General features: G+C 40.3%; 1 protein-coding gene across 2 annotated transcripts in view; it reads left to right on the top strand.

Moving 5' to 3' along the window:
* The window catches only part of LOC132401938 (cytochrome P450 2J2-like), a 119,570-nt gene that overhangs the window by 1,702 nt on the left and 92,236 nt on the right, over window positions 1–25,632 (top strand). For both annotated transcript variants that reach the window (XR_009514756.1, XM_059984307.1), the window contains exons 2-7: window positions 304–466; window positions 4,919–5,068; window positions 9,998–10,164; window positions 14,612–14,788; window positions 17,381–17,516; window positions 24,244–24,428. Coding sequence is in view for 1 of the 2 variants with exons in the window: in XM_059984307.1 (XP_059840290.1) it covers window positions 304–466; window positions 4,919–5,068; window positions 9,998–10,164; window positions 14,612–14,788; window positions 17,381–17,516; window positions 24,244–24,428 (978 nt within the window). In the remaining variant the exon portion in view is untranslated. The remainder of the gene's footprint in view (window positions 1–303; window positions 467–4,918; window positions 5,069–9,997; window positions 10,165–14,611; window positions 14,789–17,380; window positions 17,517–24,243; window positions 24,429–25,632) is intronic.

Here is a 25,632-nt window from a genome sequence, read left to right as displayed (position 1 = left end):
TTCATGTTTGAGTTTAGCTGTTGAGCAATTAGAACTTTGTATCGTATCATTAATTTGAGGATTGAAGAACAGTAGTAATAGCAGAGGAAGGTCAAGATGTTTCGATTTTCAATAGTAGATTAACTCATTAATAACTTGCTGACTAAAATCCAGGCCTGGTGTTTTCAAGTGCTAAAAGATTGGTTTAAAATTACACATCTTACTAAATAATGTTCAGAATTATTTTCATTTGAGACATGCAAGTGTCCCCAAAATTTTGTATCTGACATAACAAGTCAAATATTAATAGTATATCTTTTACAGTTTGCAGAGAAATATGGAGATATTTTTAGCCTGAGGATTGGATATTCTTACCTTGTTGTCATAAATGGTTTAAATGCTTTTAAAGAGGCTGTGGTTCACCAGACGGATGTTTTTGCAGGAGCAGCAGCATTTCCACTTTTTGATGATCTTGTCAAGGGACATGGTAAGTAATTTGTTTAATTGTATTATTTATTTGTTCAGAACTGGATAATTGTAGGAATTTCTAATTTATGAAGTATGTTATCTGTTACAGAATGATGTAGGCAGGATTTTCACCAAAAAAATAAAATGAAAATCTTTATACTTGGGAAGTATTCCATTTCTTCAGTGTGCATATTTTTAACACAACAATGAAACCTTTAGAGACAGGAAAATATGTGTTCCAAGAGTAGTACTGAGTTTCAAATAATGTTAGGCTGCTTTGACTTGTTTTAGGCATCAGAGTTGTTTCTCTCAGTTTTTGACATTGTACTACAAGATTCAATTTCTATTTTATTGAAACTCACAAAGTACTGTGGTCAAATATCAAGACTGTCTCAGAAGAAACGAAGGGATGAAATAGAACTTAAGTTGATTCTTAAGTCTCTTTCACAAAGATGTCAACAGAATACTTGCAATTTTGAAGGAACACATATTGCATATAAATTAATTGGTCTCTTTGGCGATGTGGGAGAGTGAAAAGAATGCTTGTGTGTGAATCTAAAAGCAGATACCGAAGGTTTCAATGGCAAACATTATCTTTTGATATAAACAAGAAAGTGGAATAATTCAGAAATGCTAAAAACAACAAATGCTTGAAATCTGACATAAGAATGGACAATGTTGGAACTGTACCGCATGCTAGACAGCATCTGTGCAGAGAGAAAAGATGGTGATGAGTCATGTTGAAGACCCGTTATCAGAACTCAGAAATGATGGAAGTTGAACATGTTTGAGTCACACATAAACAGGAGTGATGGAGACAAGGAAAGGATTACCTGAGATAAAGGTGGAAACTGAGGGAATAAACAATGAACAATCTCTCTTGCACTTATCTGTTCGTTCACTCTGCTCTTTCTCCTCCTCTGCAACTCAAAACATGTTCAACTTGTAGTATTTCTTAATTCTGTTGTTTAGGTCTACAAACTAAAATGTTAATGCCATTTTTCTTTCCACAAATATTGCATATTTCCCATTTTTTTTGTTTTTTTACTTACAGTGAGTGGAATTATTCCACATGAAGTGGAAATGAGTGTGCTATATATTCGTTCTCCATGCTCGGTTATGCAGATAATCCCTTATGCTTTTCAGAACTCATTCAGCAAGTGAAGATTGTTGAAGCAATTTTCAACAGTCCTCATAAAATCCATTGTTTTTTCATAATATTTTAATATGTTATGAAGTTGAACAGCAAATTGGAGATAAGAAATTTCTTCCATCACAGGATTGTGAATCTACCCAAGAAGCAGTAGAAGCAAAGTTACTGAGTATATTCAAGAAAAAGATTAATAGATCTTTGCAGGCAAAGGCAATCAAAAAGTAAGAGTTCAGTGCAGGAAAGAGACACTGGTTCTCGAACAAGAGCTCATTGTTCAGAAATAAGATGTTCACCCATTTAAGACGGGTAAAGTTTTCTCTATTAGAGTCATGAGTGTTTAGACATCTTTTCCTCAAAGCAGAGTGAAAGCAGGATTTTTGAATGAACAGACGCCGGATAAGTAATGGAGTAGAGGAGAATACCATATTGAAGTTTTAATCAGCACAGCATTGATCTTATTAAATATCAGAGTGGACGAGAGGCAGGGTGGCCTTCTAGTTTTAATTCATATTTTTTTATCATTTTGAATTGAAACACGGGTGTTAAGATTGAACTTCCATCTTCTATGTTTCATGTTCTTTTGCTTTTTGTGCTGTTGTCACCAATGGAGTGAATGGAAATATATGCACTAGCATTCTGGGAAAACCTTCACCCACTAATCTTTCTGCTCCTCAGGAGTTCCAGCTTCATGGCAGCTGGCCTGTAGATTCTGAGAGGCCATTAGCACAAATTGTAATTCTGGTCTGAGGAGAAGTCCAGTGAGCTAGCTGGCTCACTTTTCACTCTTGGAGTATATGATCTCTATATGACCTGTATTCCTACATAATCTAAACATATCAGTCAGTGTAATTCTAAAATTAGTCATTGTTCTTAACAATAAATGCATTGTCAAGTCTTTACAATGTCAACTGAATCAACCTCGCTCGTCTCCAAAACAAACAAGTTTATCCCATCAGATCATATTTCTTTATAAAACATAGGAGCAGAATTCGGTTAATCAAGTCTGCTCCACCATTCAATCATGAATGATTTATTGTTCCTTCTCAATCCCATTCTCTTGCCTTCTCCCCATAACCTGTGATGTCCTTACTAACTACATATCTATCAACCTCCTCTTCAATATACCCAATGATATGAACTTCACCGCCATCTGTGGCAATGAATTCCATAAATGCAAGACTATCTTGCTGAAGAAATTACTTCTCATCTCTGTTCAAAAGACAAGTCCTTCTGTTCTTCCCTCTCTTCCAAAACTGGAAACATCCCTGCCACGTCCACTCTATCTAGGCCTTTGAATACTCAATGAGATTCCCTTTTCATTTTCTAAACTCCAGTGAGTACAGGTCCAGAACCATTAAATGTCCCTCATACCATAGCCCTTCATTTCATTTCATCAACCTCCTCTGGGTTCTCTCCAATGCCAACATATCCTTTCTTAGATATGGGGTCTAAAACTGCTCAAAATACTCCAAGTGTGGTCTGATCAATGTGTCATAGAGCCTCAGTGTTACACTTTGGTCCTTATATTCTAGTCCTCTTGAAATGAATGCTAACATTTCACTTGCCTTCCTTACTGTTGATTCTATCTGCATTTTAACCTTCAGGGATTTCACAGATTCATCACTCTCTGGTTAAAAAAATTCTTCCTCATCTCCATTCTAAAAAGACACCACTTTATTCTGAGGCTGTGTCCTCTGGTCTTAGACTCTCCCACCACAGGAACATCCTCTCTACATCTGGTCTATCAAGACCATTCACGATTTGATAGGTTTCAATGAGGGTACCCCTCATTCTTCTGAATTCTAATCAATACAGCCCCTGAGCCATCAAATGCTCTTCGTATAACAAGCCATTCAATCCTGGAATCATTTTCGTTAACCCCCTCCAGTTTAAAGATAAAGGGCCCAAAATGGATCCAAGTGGGTCCTCACCAGTGTATTTTAAGCCTCAATATTACATCCTTGCTTTTATATTCTATGCTTCCTCTTGAAATGAGTTCTAACTTCACATTTACCTTCCTCACCACAAACTCAACTTGCAACTTAACCTTTGGGAATCCTGCACAAGGGCTCCAAAGTCCTTTTGCACCTCAGATTTTTGTATTTTCTCTCCATTTAAAAAAAAAACAGTCTATCCATTTAGTTCTTCCACCAAAGTACACGACATAAACTTCCCAACATTGTATTCCATCTGCCTCTTCTTTGCCCATTCTTCTAATCTGTCCAAGCCCTTCTGTAGCCTCTCTGTTTCCTCAACACTACTTAATCCCACCCCCCCCCCCCCAATGTTTGTATCATCTGCAAACTTTGCAATAAAGCTATGAATTCCATCATCCAAATCATTGGCATATCATCCAAACCATATGCATGCAAAGTAATGGACCCAACACCTACTCCTGTGGAACACTGTTAGTCATTGGAAGTCAACCTGAAAAGGCTTCCTTTATTCCCACTCTTTGTCTTCTGCCAGTCAGCCAATCTTATGTCCATGGTTCTACCTTTCCTGTAATACCATGTGGTCTTGGCTTGATTAGCAACTTCATATTTGGCCCTTTTTCATTGGTTTGATAACCATTTTAGTGAACACTTATGTTTGCCTAAGGAATCCTCTCTGAATTATATCAATGGTGATGGTAGAGCATGGCATGTGCCAATGGGTAAGATATAAAATCTGTTGGGATAATTTTTGGCATTATTTTTTGTGTCCTAAAGACAATGTCGAATACAGAAGTTTGGTTACAATGGTGGCAGACACTATTTGTGCTGATCCCAGATGTGAGCTTAACAATGAATGAGTTTTGAAGTCAACAATTAGTTTTCATCAGCAAACTCAGAACAGAGCCAAGAAAACACAGCACTCAGCTGGGTTATTTATAATCAAATATAAGATATCCTTACACCAGCTGGTGGTGCAGTGGCATCAGCATCAGACTTCGGAGCTGAGGCTCCCGAGTCCGAATCCAGCCAGCTCCCTTGTACGCTTTCTATCCGTGCTGGTTTGAGCATCGAGCTAGCAACTTAGCCTCGTAAAAACATGAAAACCTGCCGACATGACGTCATCCCGATGGCTCCACTCAGAGTTAAGGTTTTCTTTTCCTTCTATAAGGTATCTTTACCCATTAGGTTGTTGGGAAGGTTTACTATTCATATCAATTTCTTTAAAAGGAATTCTCTTATTTCTCCATCCAGGCTACATAGGCCACTCATAAATCATTTGTTTTAAGATGTATGATGAATCATAGAAGAGAGTGCTTTTTAATTCAATATTAGAATTACCAGAAAGGGTGATTACAAATGCCACCCGTATTTCACTGCACAGGTATACAGTTCTCAAATGGAAATGTATGGAAAGAGCAACGCAAGTTTGCACAAATGACTTTAAGAAGATTTGGTGTTGGACAGAAATCTTTGGAAGCACAAATTCTTGAGAAAATTAAAGATCTTCAAGATGTGTTCAAAAGAGAGAAGGGTAAGTTTATTCTACTTATTGTTTTAGATATAATGCCATTGGAATGGATTTTGTGTAATGATGCAAAATTATTTGTTGATACCAGTGGTAAAAACAGACAGCAATTTCTAGAAGATATGTGTTGCCATTTGAACGTTTCATTCCTCTAGACCCGTAGGCTCTTCAAATCAACATCCGTTTACCTTGCAAAACTGATGAGAGTTTCCACCCTAACAAAAGTCTCAGCCAGTGCATTGCAAATTCCTATTACTCTCTGGTTAAATAAATTTTCCTCATTTCCACTCTATTTGTTTTACCTATGAATTTAAATCCATGCTCATTTTTGTCTCTGGTACTACATGAAATACTATATGACCTTGTTATTTAGTCTATCTGAGTTTGCAATTTCAGACAACTCAATCAACTGTCCCAAGCAGAAGAGCTGGAGCATAATAATTTTTGCTCATAGCTGCATATTCCAGCTTTTTTAACTCCTTCATGGGTTACCAGATATCCTTTCAAATGGATACTTTTTGTAGTCGATACTGGTGTGATGGAAAACTCCCAGCACAGATTACTACGTTCTTAAGGGCAGCAAATAGTGATATAACTTCTAGTGCTTTTTAAAAATATCTTTTTAGTAGTGATGCACCATCAATAACTCTTGGAGACGTGAGGCGGAATGTTTCTTCCAGCTTTTATTGGCTGGAAAGCCAATTTTCTTTATTGGAAAGAACAAGCAGCAATTGACCACCACAATGCATCCTGGAGACTGAGGCTGGGGTGGTGTCTCCAATCGCCTTTATACCGGGGTCCGTGGGAGGAGCCACAGGAGCAGTCAGCAGGGGTGGGGGAGGGGGCGCGTGTCCAGACAGGTATATGTAGTTCACCACAAGTAGGTAGTCTGTAAAAAGAACCAGCAAGTTAGTTAAAGAGTCTGAGATCCAGATACCAGGAATCAATTTATTTATATAATTTAGCAACTAAAAGTTCCTAGCTGATTTTCTGGGGCCTTCCTTACTCACACCTCTTCACTGCTTTGTTACATTCAATCTCATATCAACACTTCGTACTTTATTAAAGATTTTAATATATGCCCTGTTAGTGCACATAAACTATCAAATTGAAAAGTGAAGCAATAATCTGAACTGTTACCTCTACATCAAAACAAATAATTTTGAAACATTCAGCAGTTGGCACGTTGGGGAAAAAAAAAGCTAATGGTTGGAGACCTTTAGTCAGCATACAGAATTCCAGTCTTTGACCTCAAATATTGACTGTGATTTCTTTTCATTGTCAGATTTCCTGAGTATTTCAGCAATATCTGCTTCTGTTTTAGTTTTCGGGAATCTACAGTTCTTTATTAGTAGTGTGAACACTCGAGTAAAGTATGAAGATCTGTACAAGTTACCTATTAGTGGATCTTCAGGTGGCTGTCAGAGGACTGTGCAGATGAAGGGTTCAGTCTGAAACGTCAGTTGTCCATCTCCCTCCATAGATGCTGCTAGACCCACTGAGTTCACCAAGTGTTTTTTTCTGTGTTGCTTCTGCTACAGAACTCCAGTGTGTTGACTTACAAAACAGCTCACTTGCTGTGAACATGTGAAAGCTCTATATGAATACAGGATTGGCAATTCCTCCTCCAGTGAAAGAAAAATCATGTGGTGGCAATTGCAAGGGTAAATGACACAGAAAGCATGTGCCTGGAGTATGGGTAAAGCAAAAGAAAAATCTAATAACCTTCAGAACCTTTGGTAGCAACGTGACATGGAACACAAGGAACGACTTTGCCAGCATTAATCAGAATAAACTACAGCAGATCCCCATAGTAAGAAGAATGTGCAATGAGTAGTTGTTGCTGCCTTCTGGTGCTTACTTGAGTTGATGTCTGAATCATTTACAATTTCAAAGAATGAAGTTTCTTGTTCAAACAGTGGATGGGAGAAAACAGTCAGTGGAATCAGCAGCAATCTGCACATATGTGCAGCATTAGAAGTTTACTTGCGTCTGTTTTTGATCTTTCAAGTGGTAGTTGCTGCGTGTTTAGAAATCAAGCTTAGAAAACATAAGATCTCCTACCCAGGACAATGAGTATCCATCTCAACATATAAATATTTTTTAAAAAGACATAAAATTTATCTGATGGGCTGAGTTGTTCAGGTTCTGATGTCACTGTTTCAGTGGTGTTATTCCAGGGAAACCCCTCCTCCCCATCCCTTTTCTCAGAATCTGGAAGGAAAAACTAAAGGCCTCAGAGCAAGAGTGCAGTGCCAGCAGGACACCGGGAACTGTTATGCACACTGTTCCACAGACCCGGCTCGCCCTCAGCATTTCAGACAGAGCACTCCAACCTCAGGGCTTCACCTTCCACCACATAGACTGGACAGCAGATTCGGGCAAATGCAGAGGTGGTGGTATTTGCTTCATGATTAAAGTATCATATTGCACAGAGGTGGCATTTCTGCCTCATTCCTGCTCCCCTGACCTGGAACATGCAGCTGTCAAACATCATCCATTCCATCAGCCAAAGGAGTTCTTCCACCGTTATCTTGATTTCTGTGTACATTCCACCACTGTCAAACATAAAGAGAACACAGGAGGAGCTAAGCACCATTATTAGCAGTCACAGATAGTGCACCCTGATGCCTTCCTGATGTTCGTTTCTTAATCCGTCAGGGGATCCAAAGATATGGCAAGAAGGCAGGCGAACGGGATTGAGTGGGATCTGGAATCAGTCATGGGCTCAGTGGGCTGAATGGCTTAATTCTGCTCCTATGTCTTAAGGTTTTAAATTACAGCCTCAGTACCAATCAACAAACTTCAAAACCTGGGCCTCCATATGTCCCTCTGCAATGCGATCCTCGACTTCCTAATCGGGAGAGCATGTTCGATGCAAATCAGTATTAATCACTTCCTCCTCACTGACAATCAACACTGGCACACCTCAAGAATGCATGCCTTGCTCGCTGTTCTACCCTCAGCACACTCATGATTGTGTATCTAGGCACATCCATACATTTGCTGATGTTGTTGGTAGAATCTCTGGTTGTGACAAGGTGGCATACAGGGGCGAGATAGATTGGTTTATTGAGTGGTGTCACAACAACCTTACACTCAACATCTGCTAGATCAAGCAACAGATTGTGGACATTAGGAAGGGAAACTTAGGAGTGCACACACCAGTCCTCATTGAGGGGTCAACACTGGAAAGGTCGAACAGCTTTAAGGTCTTAGGTGTCAACATCTCAGATGATTTACTTTGACACTAACTCATTGATGCAATAATAAAGGCACACTGTCAGCTATTCATTATTTGGATTCTGAGGAGATGTAGTATGTCACCAAAGACTCTTGTAAATTTCTGCAGATATAACACGGAGAGCATTCTGACTAGTTTCATCACTGCCTATTTCCAGAATTCAAAGAAGCGGCAGAGGGACATGGACTCAGCCAACTCCATCATAGGCACAACCCACTCCACTAGTGTAACCCCCTGGGTCGCCTCAGGTTTGCTCAGCTCGTTCTTATCTAGGGGGAGCAGCCTTCGGCCCCGCCAAACTGGGTAATCAGCTGGTGTGGATGCTGTGTGATGTCCCCACCTCGCCCAAAACCAGACAGTACACCATATGCGATTAAATGAGTACAATTTATAAAGGTTACTATAACTAAGTGATTAATAACGATACAGTATATATGAAGAGAAAATTAAAGAAAAGGCGCCAAACTTATCAAAGTCCAAACCACTTCGTGCACAACCGTTGGAGCTCAATTACTGAAGTCTTCTGGCCACCATTCGATCCCCTCCGAACTCCTCGACTCGTAGCTCAGGACCCTCCGAACTCCTCGACTCTCCAAACAGCTCAGGACCCTCCGAGTGGTCAACCAAGCACATCTGGCTTCATCCCCCACCCTCAGAGAATCTCCCGGCCTCGGACCCCCCTTTGGGGTCCGATCCTCGCCCAGCTTAGAGCATTGAGTCCTCTCTCTCGACCCCCTCGCGCCGATCTGCCCAAAAGCCCGTCAGCAAAAGTTTACAGACTCAGAAGAAAGAACATTAATCCCCATTTGGTTTACAAAGGAATACCATTCTCGTTATCAGTAAATTAGCATTCCTGCTAGTTAACAAAAGGAAACCCTTTCCCAACAGTAACAAAGAAAAAAAAAGAAACCCCCTTTACACTAGCAAATACCTCAAGAAGGTAGCATCTGTCATTAAGGATATCGGGGACAAGTCTTCTTCTCATTACTATCATTAGGGAGAAGGCCCATGAGCCTGAAGACCCACATTTAATGTTCTAGGAAGAGTTTCTTCCCCTTTGCCATTAGATTTCTGAATGGTCTATGAAAACTGCCTCATTATTCTTCTTTTATTCTATATATTTATGTAATATCATAGCTTATAATAATTTTATGTCTTGCACTGTACTGTTGCATTAAAACAACAAAGATCATGACATATCAATAATTATAAGCTTAATTCTGATCCTTCCCTTGATTTTAGTCATTGCTTCTATTTCTGTCATCGTGGTCCACATTGCCAATGCATGCAAAGTGACATTCTATCCCATCTCCATTATGCTTGAATACTGTCCTATTTCCCTGCAAATTCTTGAAGGGAAGATGCTGTGTATGGATGAAGGAGTATGAGGTTGCCTGATATTCTAGCTAAATGTTATGAAGAACTGTATATATTGATACCTCCAACATGTCCTAAATCCACCTGTTGGAGCATGCAGGAACAACTAGTTCCTATTGTTTTTTTGAAGACTGCCTGAATCAAGTAAATGTGATGCAATATCCTAGTTACTCAACTTTAATTATTAGTTAGCTTTGAACATAAATTGCAAACTACATAAACCATATTTAAAAAAGTATGTACTACATTCATACATTGTGAAATGAATGGGCTATTGAGAATAGCTTTTAACATTCAGTGTGTTCTGTTTTCAGGACAACCATTCAATCCCCAAACCAAGATAAATATATCAATTGTAAATATAATCTGTTCAATTGTTTTCGGAGAACAATACGACGGTACTGGTACCCATGCTGATTTACAAGAAGTCCGTCTTTTAGTTGACAAATTTTCAAATCTTTCGGAGAGTATTTGGGTTCAGGTATGGTTATATTTGTGAGTAATATTTTTAAATATTGAATTTTGGAAAGTGAAAAAGTATTTGACTGAAATTAAATCTTTTAATATGAAAAGAGTTTATGCTACCATAACTAATCATGCACAATCTATGGAAATTCATGAGATACATTTATGTTAACAATTTATAAGTCTAATTTCAAACTCTAGTTTCAAGTTGTAGTGCAGGATGACAAACTTATGGCACACATGCCCAAGATAGCACGTGCAAAATTTTTGTTAGCATGTGACATTCAGTGCCGTTCCTCTATCCTTTAAACCTCACCCATAATAAAAAGATACATAATGATTATCTTTACTGCCAAATGAAGTAGCAAATGATTTTTTACAACAGAAGAAAAGTGAGATGTTTTCACAGGAAATGTCTGGTTTCACATTGGTTGCAAGAACATGTAATATTGAATGGTAGGTTTTGAAATACCTGCAAATCTGGTGGACACACCAGTATTTGGTTAGTAAATGATTGGGACAATTGCCATTGGTTCTGGTTTGCTTATAATTTTTCTTCTGTCATTTGTGAGTGAACACTGGATATTTGGTGATAATAATGGTAAATACTGCTTGAGGTTTAGTGACTCCATGAATATTTGTTTTTAGCAATAACAAATTGTCCCACCAGCATTTTGTGTGTGTTTGAATTTCCAGCAGCTGCAGATTTCCTCGTGTCTGTTCTTTACATTGAACCACTGTTCTATTTTCACATTTTCAATACTGCTTTATTATCAATTTTCCATATCTGCATCAGAAACTTTGGAACTCTCCACCCGACAATTCCACGTAGTCTGTATTCAAGAAGACAGGTTATTGTAAAATTGTCCTGAACAGTAAGAGCTGAGCAATAAAGCTAAAATACTCAAAAGAACTCCAGAATGTTGCTTTGCTTGAGTTGTGCTGATTCTAACTTGAAAGTAAAATTCCCCCATTTTTTAATGAAAATCAGGGTAAACTTGTTATTGTCTTCAGCTAATCAAGCATGCTGAGTGCACTTTGTGAAAGGAGTGCTCAGGGAAGACTAACCCTGCCTGGAATGATGTGGTGACTTCTGCAATAGAATCAGATATATTGTGGTTGAGAAGATGCCAATGAACCAAGCATCGCATTAATCTGAGAAAGGGACTGTAGGTGACCTTCATAATAGACAATAAATGCCAGTGAATTTCGTTCATACAGACTTCCAGAAGACATTTCATAATGCCTCTCACCATAGATATTTAACGTATTGAGTGAATAAAATTAATCTGGGTATTAAATTGGCTGAAGGCACAGCAGTTAGTTTACCTATCCCAGTAACCCAGGAGCTTAGGCAAATGACCTAAAGACTGAGGGGGAGTGGGGGGGGGGACCCACAGTGGTAGTTACTGAATTTAAATCCAGATTAATTAAACCAGAATTTGACTTTAACAATAATAGTGATGGCCACAGAAAACTCTGGGTTGTTGGTAAAAAAAAATTCTACTTTACTAATGTCAAACACAACAGCAAGGGGGAGAGCCAGTCCCTTCTTACCATCTGACCAGCCAGCTCCAATCATTGATTCAGAGCAAACACCGAGGACCCTTGCCAGGGTTAACCCATGAAAAGCGGGATGTCCCGACAACATCCCTGGACGTGTGCTCAAGCAATGTGCTGATGTATTAGCAGATGTCCTGAAAGACATTTTCAACATCTCCCATTGTCCCCAGATGCTTCAAAACCTCCACAATCATCCCTGTATCAAAGAAATCAGTAGTAGCCTGTCTAAATGATTACCGTCCCGTCGCCCTGACCCCCATAGTGATGAAATGTTTTGAACGGCTTGTCAAGCCTCATATCACAGACAGCCTCCCCTTATCGCTGGATCCTCTACAGTTTGCTTATCGTCCAGATCTCTCCATAGAGGACACAGTATCCACCACACTGCACACAGTTCTCTCTCACTTGGACAACAAAGGCACATATGCCAGAATCCTGTACATTGATTTCAGTTCAGCATTCAATACCATCATCCCACAGAGACTAGTGGAGAAACTTTCGCTGCTTGGCCTTAACACTGCCATGTGTCACTGGATTCTGGATTTCTTGACAGAGAGACCACAGTCAGTCCATGTTGGCAGGAACATCTCTGACTCCATCACACTGAGCACTGGATCCCCACAAGGCTGTGTACTTATCCCATTGCTGTTCACACTGCTAACACATGACTTTGCAACCAGACTCGAGGAGAACTTGATCATTAAATTTGCTGATGATACCACAGTGGTGGGGCTCATCAGCAAAAATGATGAAACAATGTACAGGGAGGAGGTTAAACACCTAGAGAGCTGGTGCAGTGACAACAACTTGATGTTTAATGTCACCAAAACCAAGGAGATGATCGTTGATTTCAGACGGTCTCAGCCTGAGCACACACCCCTCAGCATCAGCAGCTCCACAGTGGAGAAAGTGGAAAACATCAAGTTCCTTGGGGTGCAGATCTAGGACAATCTCACCTGGCCCAGGAACACCACTGGGATTGTGAAACGAGCCCAGCAGAGATTGCACTTTTTGAGGAAGCTTAAACAAGCATCACTCCCCATTAACATCTTAACTACATCCTACAGAGGCGTGGTTGAGAGTGTGCTGACCTTTTGCATCACAACCTGGTACTCCAGCTGCAGTGCTGCCGACAAAAAAACCTTGCAGAGGGTGGTTAGGGGAGCAGAGAAGGTTATTGGGGTTTCTGTACCTTCTGTGCAAGACCTCTTTCAGAGTCGATGCCTCCAGAAGACACATCATTAAAGACCCCTCACACCCTCTCCATGAACTGTTTGTTCTTCTGCCATCAGGTAAATGTTACAGGAGCATCAAAACTAAAACCACAAGGCTACTAAACAGCTTCCACCCACAGGCAGTCAGACTGCTAAATAGCTGCTCTACCTGACTCTGCTGTGGACACTTTTAACTTGCACTGGACACTTATAACTTGTTTTTAACTGACATGTGACTGTTGTGTTTTACTATTATTGTTATGTTTATTATTCAGTGTTGCGTTTGTTATGCACTGCTACTGGGAAACGCTGTCTCATTCTGCCTTGCAGAGCTGATGTACGGGTTAGAATGACAATAAAGTTTTTGAATTGAATCTTGAATCTTCTTAAGGGGTATTTGGCAGGTCCAGGTGGTGGTCAAAATAGAACTATTAATTGCCAAGTGATGTGAATGGATCAGACAAAAAATAGTGAGAAATGGTGCAAAACATACATTCACATCATAACTGAAATAAAGAGAAAAGAGGATTTTCTAAATTATAAAAGCCTTACATGAATGGTAATGCAGACAGATGCACAGAGATTATTAGAATCTTATGTATAGTTAAAGAAAGGAATCAAATAAATGAATGGAATGCTGCATTTTACTTATGAATAGTTAGTCACAAGAATGCATAGGTAATGTATGTCCAGACCCTATACACCTTCAATGTTCATCAGGAGAACTTCAAATAATAGTGTTCATTTCAAAGCATCCTACTTCAGCAGGAAAATATTGACCGTGAAGCTAAGAATGTAGTGTAGATTTATAATGATGATAGCTGAATTCCAATGTTTGAAACATGAGGAGAGATCAGACTCAGTGGCCAGCTTATCAGATACAGGATTGGAACCCAGGGTCGTCTTCTGCTGCTGTAGCCTATCAAGTTTAAGATTCAACATATTGTGCGTTTTGAGGGGCTCTTCTGCACATCACTGTTAGTACATGGTTATTTTAGTTACTGCTGCTTTCCTGTCAGCTTGAAACAGTGTGGACATTCTCCTCTGACCTCTCTCATTAACAAGTTGCTTTTACCTACAAATACTGCTCACTGAATGATTTTTGCACCATTCTTTGTAAACTCTAGAGACTGCTGTGTGTTAAAATCCCAGGCAATCAGCAGTTATCGAGATACTCAAATCTCCCCATTTGGCACCAACAATTATTCCACAGTCAAAGTCACTTAGATCACATTTCTTCCCCGTTCTGATGCTTGGTCTGAACAACAACTGAATCTCTTGACCATCTATACATGATTTTGTGCATTCAGTTGCTGCCACATCATTGGCTGATTAAATATTTGTATTAATGAGCAGGTGTATAGCTGCATCTAATAGCATGGCCGCCTAGTCTATGTTGTATTTGTGAAAGTTTTCACATAATAAAGAAATTGTCAGGCGCATTGGAGAAACAATTTCTGCTGTTCAGGGAGCTTTTGAGTTGGAAGAATAATTTGAAAGTTTGATCTTGCGAAAATGAAGTTAGGAAACACTTCAAAGTGAAAAGTGTAGTAAAAGTGTAAAACTCTCTTGTGATGCAGGGTCAGGTAAGCTTTGCTCACTTTGAATGAACTAAAATTTGTTTTCTGCTTAAATCAGTCAAAGCTATAAGGTTGCCCTAATCTTTTCACTTAATTTTTTCTACAGCTATATAATTCATTTCCAAAATTAGTGAGACATCTGCCAGGCCCACATAATGATCTGTTTGCTTTACGGAGAAGTTTAGAGGACCTTTTCCAAAAGAAAATCAAGCAGCACCGGGAGAGACTGAACCCATCAGAACAAAAGGATTTCATTGACTACTTCCTATTACAAATGCAAAAGGTGAAGCTTTATGTAAACTTAAATTTTGAGATAGGAGGAATAGAAATAGTGAATATCATTTAAAGAGAGTGAGTAAAGGACTCTGTTACAGACAAATCTGGGTGTTCTCAGGTATGACACGTAGATTGTTAACGAGTAGTTAAGAAGGCATTTATAATTCCTGTCTTTGTAGCAAAGTTGCTGAAGTACAGAAGTTAAGAAGTCTTGCTAGAATTGTACAGGATGTTGGTAAAATCATGCTTTGCGTTCCCTTTATTATGTAGGGATATGCTTACATCAAAATGGTTTTAAGAAGTTGAACTGGGTGGATTTCTGGGATGAAATAAATCTTTTATGTGGAAAGGTCAAAGTACCGATGAGACTTCAGGAGAATAAATATGGGGCATCATTCCTGAATAAGTGTTAACTATTTAAGATTGAGGTGAGGTGGATTTTCTACTCTGTGAATCAGGAACATTTGGAATATTCACAGCCAAGCCAGGATAATATTAGGTTGATAAGGGAGTTGAGGATCATGTGGAATTGGGAGAGTTGGTCTCAACATTAGATCAGCTCAGCTGGTACCCAGTCTCTGGAGGGTTCATATGACCGACTCCTATTGCTATGTTCTCATACCCCTATTTCAGACTTTCTTGATTCTGTTATAAAATTTTTGCTGGCCTTCCTCATCGGGACTCTTATCCTAACCAGGACAACCACCAAGAGTATATCTATGACACTGTTTCAGAAATGTGAAAAATAAAAAAAAATACAGATACTAAATACAGAAAGCTAAAGGAAAATCACAGACGGCCGGAACCTCTCAGCAGGTCAGGTGGTATTTCTGGAAAGTGAAACAGTTAACATTTCAGCCAAAGATCAATCATCAGGGTTACGTGGATTGCGGGATGTAGGTAAGTCTCTATCATAGGAGGTGTGAGGTGCCCCTTCCCTCTGCTGGCCAGCAGGTCAACTTTGGGCAAGGTGAAGCATCTGCTTAGCTCCACAATCAGGGTCACATGAAGCCATGGGACCAAGTGGTGGATGGTCGTATGAGCAACTGGTGCATATATCAAGTCTCAGTTATGGGATTACTGACGCCAAGAAAACAATCTCTGAAAAGTACTGATAATGGCTGTGGTCACATTTCTTGTTAAGACACTGTCCAGAAGGCAATGGCAAACCACTTCTGTAGAATATGCCAAGAACAATAACGGTCACAGACTATGATCGCCCACATCATGCGACACGGCACATAATAATGATGATGACAAGGAATTAAAAATAATGACATGACCAATTCTGATAAAGGTCATAGACCTGAGAAGTTTATAGTGTTTCTATTTTGACAAATGCTGAGTATTTCCAATATTTTTTGGTTTGTTTTAGAAGCATATCTTGCAGTGGTGTCTGGCAATGCTATTACCTGTGGTAGGGGATTCTAGGACAGGAGGGCACAACTTCAGGATTGAAGAATGTCCTTTTAGAACTGAGATGTGGAGAAATTACTTTAATCAGCGGGTGGTAAATCTGTGGAATTTGTTGCCATGAGTGGCTGTGGAGGCCAAGTCATTTGGTGTATTTCAGGCAGACATAGATAGGCTCTTGATTAGCCAGGGCATCAAAGGGTATGGGGTGAAAGCAGGGGAGTGGGGATGACTGGAAGAATTGGATCAGCCCATGATTGAATGGCAGAGCAGACTCAATGGGCCAAATGGCCTACTTCTACTCTTATATCTTCTGGTCTTATCATCTAAGCAATGGGGAAGTTATCACCTTCTAGTTGTCCTTAAATGTTTTGACTTCCTATTGTCCTTTAAACAAACTTACAATGCTTTTTTTCACATAGTAAAGCTCTCAGTGTGAGTCTTTGTTCAAAGATGCTATAGATTGAGGTTGTGGAATGAGGAGCAGTAAGTTTAAAAGTACTGATATGTCGGATTTTGGAAGCACAAATCCTCAAAGCATTCTGAGAATTTTAAGGTTGCTTATTTTTCTAATATTAATCACAAAATGCCCCTAACTTCCTGAAAACCTAATTTTTGAGTTAGTTGTGAAATATTCGCATTCCCTTGCATCAAAAATACAGGGAATTTCTGTTTGTTAAATCTATTTACAACTAACAAATGTTTTGGTTTAATTCCACTACTCTTCAGATTCACTCTTCATCACTACTTTTTTTGCTAAACCAAGCTTAGAATGAATAATAGTTAATCCACCTATTTACTCCAAAAGACACCAATTCCAGAACTAATTAACTCAGCAAACTTCCTATTACCAGAGCAGGCATTGGTTGAGGTGGCAGCAAACTGATCCAAACACCATTGAATGCAAACAAGCATTGGATTCCACTCAAATCAAAAGAATGAGTGGAGCTGTGACTTTGCACCCTTGTTGATCATTGAGAGAACAGACACATAGGGTGGGTTTGCCATCTTTGCTCAAACAACCAGCAGTTTATTATAGCCAGCTGTAATCACCCACCCCCATCAACTCCTGGTACCACAGGCTCAGTAGGTGAGATTGCACCATGTAATCAGGGAAGCTAAAGCTGAAACTCATTACATATTACTTAAATCTGTTGTCACTTAAATATATTTCTTGTTGTTTAAGGCTGCTCCTAACTCTAGTTTTAATGACCAAAATCTGCTGTGTACCTCATTGGATCTTTTCTTTGCTGGATCTGAGACGACAAATACCACATTACTTTGGGCACTGCTGTACATGGCAGGGTATCCAGACATTCAAGGTCAGTAACTCAGGAGAAATTTAGGAAGTTCTCGATTTCTGCCTACGACTTCTGAATTCCTGTGATTATACTTAATGAAGCTTCCCGGTGCAACCTCCTCTGCATTGGTGAAACCCGCCGTAGAATTTAGGAGGACTATTTGGCCGAACACCTTCACTCCATCGGCAACAGGGAGGATCTCTCAATGTCCAACCATTTTAATTCCTCTCCCAATTCCCATCCCAACACGTTGATCCATGGCCTCCTTTTCTGCCATGATGAGGCCTCTCGGAGGTTGGAGGAGTAACACCATTTGGACAGCCACCAACCACTCAGTATGAACATTGATTTCTCCTACTTCCAGTAATTTCTCCCCCCTCCTCCTTTTCCATTCCCTACTCTAGCTCCCCTCTTACTCTTCTTCTCACCTGCCCATCACCTCCCTCTGGTGCCCATCCTCCTTCCATTTCTCCTGTGGTCCACTCTGTTCTCGTATCAGATTACTCCTTCATCAGCCCTTCAGCCACCTCCAAGCTTCTCATTTCATCTCTTCTCCCTCTCCACCTACCTTTCCTCTCAGCTGCATTTCCCTATCATCTGCCCCACCAAAATTATATCTGCATACCCTTGTCCCACCAACATTATACAGTATCTGCACACCTCTGCCTACTGAAATCATATTTGCATACCTTGGCTCTGTTTTATCATCCACCCCACCCCCAACCCAGTTTAGTCTCTTCCTTCCTACAACTGTGACACTTCACACATTCTGGATCTTTTCAATGACTTCAAATTCCCTGGCTCTGAATATCTTATTTTCACAATGGATGTCCAGATCCTATACACCCCTACCCCCCGCATCAGGACTGCCTTAAAGATCTCTGCTTCTTTATAGGCAACAGACCTAACCTGTTGCCCTCCCCTACCACTCTGCTCCATCTCTCAATAATTTCTCCTTCGGCTCCTCCCACTTCCTTCAAATCAAATGTGTAGCCATGGGATTCATATGGGCCCCAGCTATCCCTGTCTGTCTGTTGGCTACATGGAGCAGTATGTTCCAAACCCATACAAATATCACTCTCCAACTTTTCCTCTGCCATATCAATGACTGCATTGGGACTGCTTCCTGAACCCATGCTGAGCTTGTGACTTCAACTTTGTCTCCAACTTCCACCCTGCCTTCAAATTTACCTGGTCCATTTCTGACATCTCCCTCCCCTTTCTCGGTCTCTCTGTCTCTGGAAACAGTTTATCTACTGATGTCTTTTTATAAATCCACTGATTCTCACAGCTTACTGGACTATACTTCTTCCCACCATGTCACTTGTAAAAATGCCATCCACTTCTCTCAGTCCAATTTCTGCTGCATCTGCTCTCAGCTCAGGATAAGGTTTTTCATTTAGAACTAATTAAATGTCCTCCTTCAAAGAAAGAGGCATTCTTTCCTCCACCATCAATGCTGCCCTCACCCGCCTCTCTTCTATTTCGCGCCCATCTGCCCTCAACCCATCCTCTTGCCATGCCACCAAGGATAGGGTCCTCACCTACCACCCCACTAGCTTCTCTGCCAAGCACATAATTCTCTGTAACTTCTGCCATCTCCAATGCGATTCCATCAACAAACACATTTTTCCTCCCCCCAACTTTCTACTTTCCACAGGGATTGTTCCATACGTGACTCCCTTGACCATTTGTCCCTCCATGCTGATCTCCTTTGTGGTATTTATTTTTGCAAGTGGACAAGGGCCACACTTGCTGCTGCACCTCCTCCCTCACTACCGTTGAGGGCTCCAAACAGTCCTTCCAGGTGAGGTGACATTTCACCTGTGAGCCGGTTGCGGTCATCTGCTTTATCCGGTGTTCCCAGTTTGGCCTCCTATAATCGGTGGGACCCATCATAGTTGGGAGACTGCTTCGCTGAGCACCTGTGCTTCATCCGCCAGAAAAAGTGGGATCTCTCAGTGGCCACCCATTTCAATTCTACTTCCCATTCCCGTTCTGACATGTCAGTCCATGGCCATCTCTTCTGCCACGATGAGCCCACGGTTAGATTCGAGAAGCAACTCTACTTAGCCAGACAATGATGAATCTGTGGAATTTTTTCCCACTGGCAGCTGTGGAAGCCAATTCTTTATGTATATTTAAGGCAGAGGTTAATAGATTCTTGATTGGTCAGGGCATGAAGGGATATGGGGAGGAGGCAGGAGATCTGGCTGAGAGGAAAATTGGATCAACCATGATGAAATGGCAGAGCAGACTCGATGGGCCAAATAGCCTAATTCTGCTCCTATACCTTATCGTCGTATGGTCTTATAGTCTGTCTGGGTAGCCTCCAACCCAATGGCATGAACTTGCAGGAACTACACCCACCCTCTCCTTCACCATTCCCCATTCCTGTTTCTCTCTCTCACCTTTTCCTCTTACCTGACAGTCACCTCCCTCTGATGCTCCTCCCCTTTCCTTTCTCCATGGTCTTCTGTCCTCTTCTCCCTTCTCCACCCCTGTATCTCTCACACCAATCAACTTCCCAGCTCTTTACTTCACCCCCTCCCCGCTCCCAGTTTCACCTACTCACCTATGACCTACCACCTTGTACTTCTACCCCCACCCTTGCTCTGACTTCTCATCTTTTTTTTCCAGTCCTGATAAAGGGTCTCGGCCTAAAACGTTGACTGTTTACTCTTTTGCATAGATGCTGCCTGGCCTGTTGAGTTCCTCCAGCATTTTGTGCGTGTTGCTTGGATTTCCAGCATCTGCAGATTTTCCTGTGTTTTTGGTTTACCTATCACCTTCCAGCTTATATTCCTTCTCCTCACCCACCCCCTTCCTTTCTAGTTCTATTGAAGTGCCTCAGCCCAAAAACAGCAGCTCTTTATTTCTCTCCATAAATGCTGCCTGACCTGCTGAGTTCCTTGAGTATTTCGTGTGTGTTACGATGATCTTGCCTGATTTTAAATTGGTGAACAGTGATGATTTGTACCAAGATACTATATGTCTAGGATATTGGTGCTGTGAGTTATTGATACTTAGAATTATCTAAGAAACATGATTTGGAAAATTAACACCAACGAAAAATGTTATGAAGTATGAACCATTGTTTCAATACTTCTGAGAATAATGAGTGGCCAGATTAATTTAATAACTATTGTAGTTTCCATTTTGATAGTCCCAGCTGTCTCATTTACACCATGGATATCCAAACTTTCCATATCTCCACATGTCCACCTCCTACCAGAGCAGACTGCTGGCACTTCACTTCCTGAGTGGAGGCAAAACTAGTCCTTATCCTCCATCATTGCCAATCTCCTGTACCTCACCTTTGTTACACATTGAACAACTCCTCACTGTCTCCAAATATAGGCTGTTGCAATGCAAATCTGAGTAGTTTATAAATATAGTTACCTTATTTGTGGATTGCAAATTTGTTTTTGCTAACATCTTCCAACCCATCAGTCTTGACATTCAATGAATCCACTATCTCCTTCATAATGCTTCCACTATCCTTTTTACTTTTCCTTTCAAAATTATAATTGTGTCTCTCCCTTCATGATACCCCAGTTCACTTCTCAATCCCTCCTGCTCTCAATGCATTCACTTCCCACAACACCTTAATATCCTATCATTTTATCTCCTTGCTTCCAGCCATTCAGATCTTTTACAAGTGAAATTTTCATTTTCTTGCACTGCGTTTTCCAGCAGTTTTGTATATGTTTTCTATTTAAGTGGCTGTGGAGCCTCAGTCATTGGGTATATTTACAGGGAGGTTGATAGAAACCATAATACTATAAAGTATAGGAGCAGAATTAGGCCATTTGGTCCATCGAGTCTGTTCCATCATTTCATCATGGCTGATTCTATTTTCCTCTCGGCCTCTATCTCCTGCCTTCTCCCTGTATCCTTTCATGCCCTGACCAATCAAGAATCTAACAACCTCTGCCTTAAATATACATGAATAGTTGACCACAAATTCCACAGATTCACCACTTTCGAGCTAAAAGAATTCCTCCTCATCTCCATTCTAAAAGGACGCCTCACTATACTGAGCCTGTGTTCTCTAGTCCTAGACTCTCCCAACATAGGAAACATACTCTCTATAACCAGTCTTCACAATTCTATGGGTTTCAATGAGGTCACCCCTCAATCTTCTGAATTCCAGTGAATAGAGGCCCAGAGCCATCAAACATTCTTCATATGTCAAGCCATTCAATCCTGGAATCATTTTTGTGGAGCTCCTTTGAACCCTCTCCAGTTTCAACACAACCTTTCTAAGATAAGGGGCCTAAAACTGCTCACAGAATTTCCAAGTGAGGTCTCACCAGTGCTTTTATATTCTAGTACTCTTGAAATGAATGCTAACATCACATTTCCCTTCCTCATCACAGTCTCAACCTGCAAATTAACCTTTAGGTAATTCTGCACAAGGACTCCCAAATCCCTTTGCACCTCAGTTTTTGTATTTTCTCTCCATTTAGAAAATAGTCAACCCTCTCATTTCTTCTACCAAAGTGCATGACCATACACTTCCCGACATTGTATTCCATCTGCCATTATTTTGCCCATTCTCCTAATCTGTCCAAGTCCTTCTGTACCTCTGTACTTTGCAAAACAATCTAACCTTTCTCCTATCTTCATATCGTCTGCATACTTTGCAACAAAGCCATCAATTCCATCATCTAAATCATTGACATTTACCGTAAGAAGTATTGGTTCCAACACAGAACCCTGTGGAACACCACAAGTCACCATCAGACAACCAGAACATGCTTCCCTTATTCCCACTCTTTGCCTCCCGTCAATCAGCCACTGCTTTATCTATGCTAGAATATTTCCTGTAACAAGGTTCTTGATAAGTAAGGATGTTGAAGGTCGTAGAAAGAAGGCAGCAGAATAGGGTTGAAAGGGAATAATAGATCAGCCATAATGAAATGGTGGAGCAGACTTGAATGGCCTAATTGTGCTTTTGTGTCTTATATTCATTTGGCCTGAAACACATTACCATTAGCAAGGTGTTTATGTGTAACTTAACACAATAGCCATTTATGTAGCTGTTAAGGTTTCACAAATCCTAGCCCATAAAAAAACTAAGTAATGGCCTCGAAATTCTTCTACATGTGATAAGGATCTGTGACTGTGTACACTGTGGCAGGCTCTGCATGCTTTATCTAAATGTTTTCTGTTGTAAAATTGTGCTGTGCACAAGGCATTGTATGCAACTTAACCAGTCTTACAAGTTTAATGCCAGGGTATGTCTGCTCACTTTCTTTTCAAAGTGAGTGAAGCTGTTAAGTATTGGGACAAGGGAGGGAAGAATAGGGTAATTTTCCAGGGAGGAATAGTCAAGTTTGTGCTGTCAGACAAGCTAAGACTCTTTTTTAAAATTAGCTTCATTTGACATACATATATATTGAAACATTAAAACATTCCCTGAACTGTGTCATTTGCATCAACAACCATCACAGTATGAGAATGTGGTAGGGGAAGCCTGCAAGTTTTGCCCTGCATCTGGCAGCTACATATCATGTCCACAACCTACTAATCCTAATCTATATATCTTTAGAATGTATGAGGGAGCTGCAGCACCTGCAAGAAACACACATGGTCATGGGGAAAACATGCAAACAGCAGGAATTGAGCCTGGATCGTTGGTGCTGTAAAGCATTATGTTAACACTATGCTATGTGCTGTCCAAAGAGAATTGGTTGTCCTAGATCACAATGGGCAAGTGTGTGGAGACAGGTAGAGCGTGAGGATTGAAGGAAATGAGAAGAGATGAAATAGTGAGGTTTATGAGACTGTAATTTGTTGGAAGCTTGGAGGTAGTTTTTACCTTAAAGATACCTACATACAGCTGGTTCCCATGGTTTGGTTCCCTGGGCAGGTTTCCTCAGCTAGGTCCCTCCTGAGCATTGCCAAAGTAGGCGTCACCTTGGCAATCATTCATGAGTTTAAGTAAATTTATCAAGTGATATGATTTGCTATGAAATTCTACCACATAGAATACAAATATCTCATCCTACACAACTGTGCCTTTAGAATTCAACGTACCATATGAGGTCATTTAAACTCTAATATTCCTGCATGAAAGGTTTGGTGTGGTCATAGGGCCACTCGGCAAGCTAACAGGCCACTCGGCAAGGTAACCGGCCACTCATGGTAGAAACATGAAATCATGAGAAGTGGAGATATGGTAGATAGTGAGACATTTTTCCGCATGGCAGAGATGTTTGAGACCTTAGGACAAAGGTTTAAGATGAGGTGTTTGAGGTTCAGAGGAAATCTGAGGAAGATTTTCATCAATAGGATCATTACAATTTGGAACACTGCCTGAGAAGGTGACAAGGGCAAATACATTCACAATATCAAAGAAGCATTTGAACAATTACTTCAATCGCTGAAGCTGAGTAGGCCACGGATGAAGTACTAATAAAAGGGATTAATATTGATAGGACCTGATGATCAACATGACTTGGTGGGCCAAGGCCGCCGCCTTTGCTGTATGGCACTGAGCACATGACCATTAGATCTTCCTTTTGTAAAGTCAACCCTTCTTTCCACTGAGACTGCCTAATGGACTGAGTGTTGCCTGTCTGTTAAGATACTCTTTTATGTTGGTTTGTCTTTTTCCCCCATATCTACTAGAGCTTTGCTTGGGGCACGGTGGCATGTTAAAAGCTTAATTATTATTGTTAAAAAAAGTAGCATTGTCATGGTCATCTGGATATTCTGTACCCTTTCTCTTTCTTTGCAGAGAAAGTCCATGATGAGATTGTGAGTTTAATTGGCCAGCGAGATCCTATGATGGATGATCGAATCAATCTTCCTTACACCAATGCAGTTGTTCATGAAATACAGCGAAAAGGCATCATAGCCCCATTGACTCTTAACAGGGAAACTACTCGAGATACGACAGTGGGAAAATATTTCATACCAAAGGTAATTGAAACACAGGTTTTGAACATGAAAATATATTGAACGAACACAGAGCACAATATAAATCAGATGAAAGAATCAAGAAAGATGATTATAAGAGATGGGTGATGTGGGTATTCACAGTTTGAGAGATTTGCTAAAGCTAGGGTGTGTTTTGATCTGAATAATTCATTTCTTGACGCCTATTGAGGCATTTCCTTCCTTTTTACTATTCTGACAAATACTTGTGTTATGGATTAAAACTAAAAATCTATCAAGATATCATGACAGCCTCACAGGCAAGAAATACCATTCATAATCAGTCTATCTTAATTTATCTATTTAAACAAATCTCCTGTCAAAATGTTTCTTTAATAATTCTCTCTTCTATTTGGCTCCATACAAACATTTGGTTATTCACTATGATTAAAAACTACTTTATGTTTTAGAACTGGCTTTTTCTGACTTGAATCTCTCTCCTTGTTCCATTCTCAAAGTCCAGTCTTTATCCTTAGCTTTCCTCGGACCATGATGTGAAAAATAGATAACACCACAAATCTTTTAGGAGTAAAACATAGGTGCAGAGAAACAATCTATGATGTGATGAAGACCACAAGGATAATTTGCTTGTTATTGCCTTGCATCTTAGAAAAATTGGTTAACAGTTAGAGTTTGCATTTTTCAAGCTACAATGACCTCATCCAGATCTGCAGCAGAAGAACCACGCTGATGGGTTTCACATTAACACCTTAATTCTGCTTCTCCATACTCCCTACATAAACCACTGATTTGCACCATCCACCTGTATACTGAGAGCTGTAGAACCATTCTCTTTTGTTCAGCAGGGAGGTTGGTTCCAAGTTTATAAAACATTGGTTGTACTTTGGCTGGAGCACTACACTACATACAGTTCTGGTTACCACACTGCAGAAAAGATGTGAAATTGCTGGAGAGGGTGCAGAGGAAATTGACCAGGATGTTCCCTAGGATGGAGTGTTTCTGTAATGAGGAGAGACGGGAGAGTCTGTGTCTGTTCTCCCTGGAACAAAGGAGGTTCAGGAGTGACATGATTAAGATATATAAAATTATGAAGGGTGTAGATAGGGTAGTCTGCAGGCAACTATTCTCCATATCAATGATAGACACACTTAAGTCAGGACTGAAGGGTCTCGGCCTCGGTCTCGGCCCAATACGTTGACTGTTCATTTCAATGGATGCTGCCTGACCT

Source organism: Hypanus sabinus, chromosome 11, assembly GCF_030144855.1.
Source record: "Hypanus sabinus isolate sHypSab1 chromosome 11, sHypSab1.hap1, whole genome shotgun sequence".
Taxonomy (NCBI): Eukaryota; Metazoa; Chordata; class Chondrichthyes; order Myliobatiformes; family Dasyatidae; genus Hypanus; species Hypanus sabinus.
The sequence above is the reverse complement of the archived record's forward strand: the minus strand, read 5'-3'. Positions and strand labels throughout refer to the sequence as shown.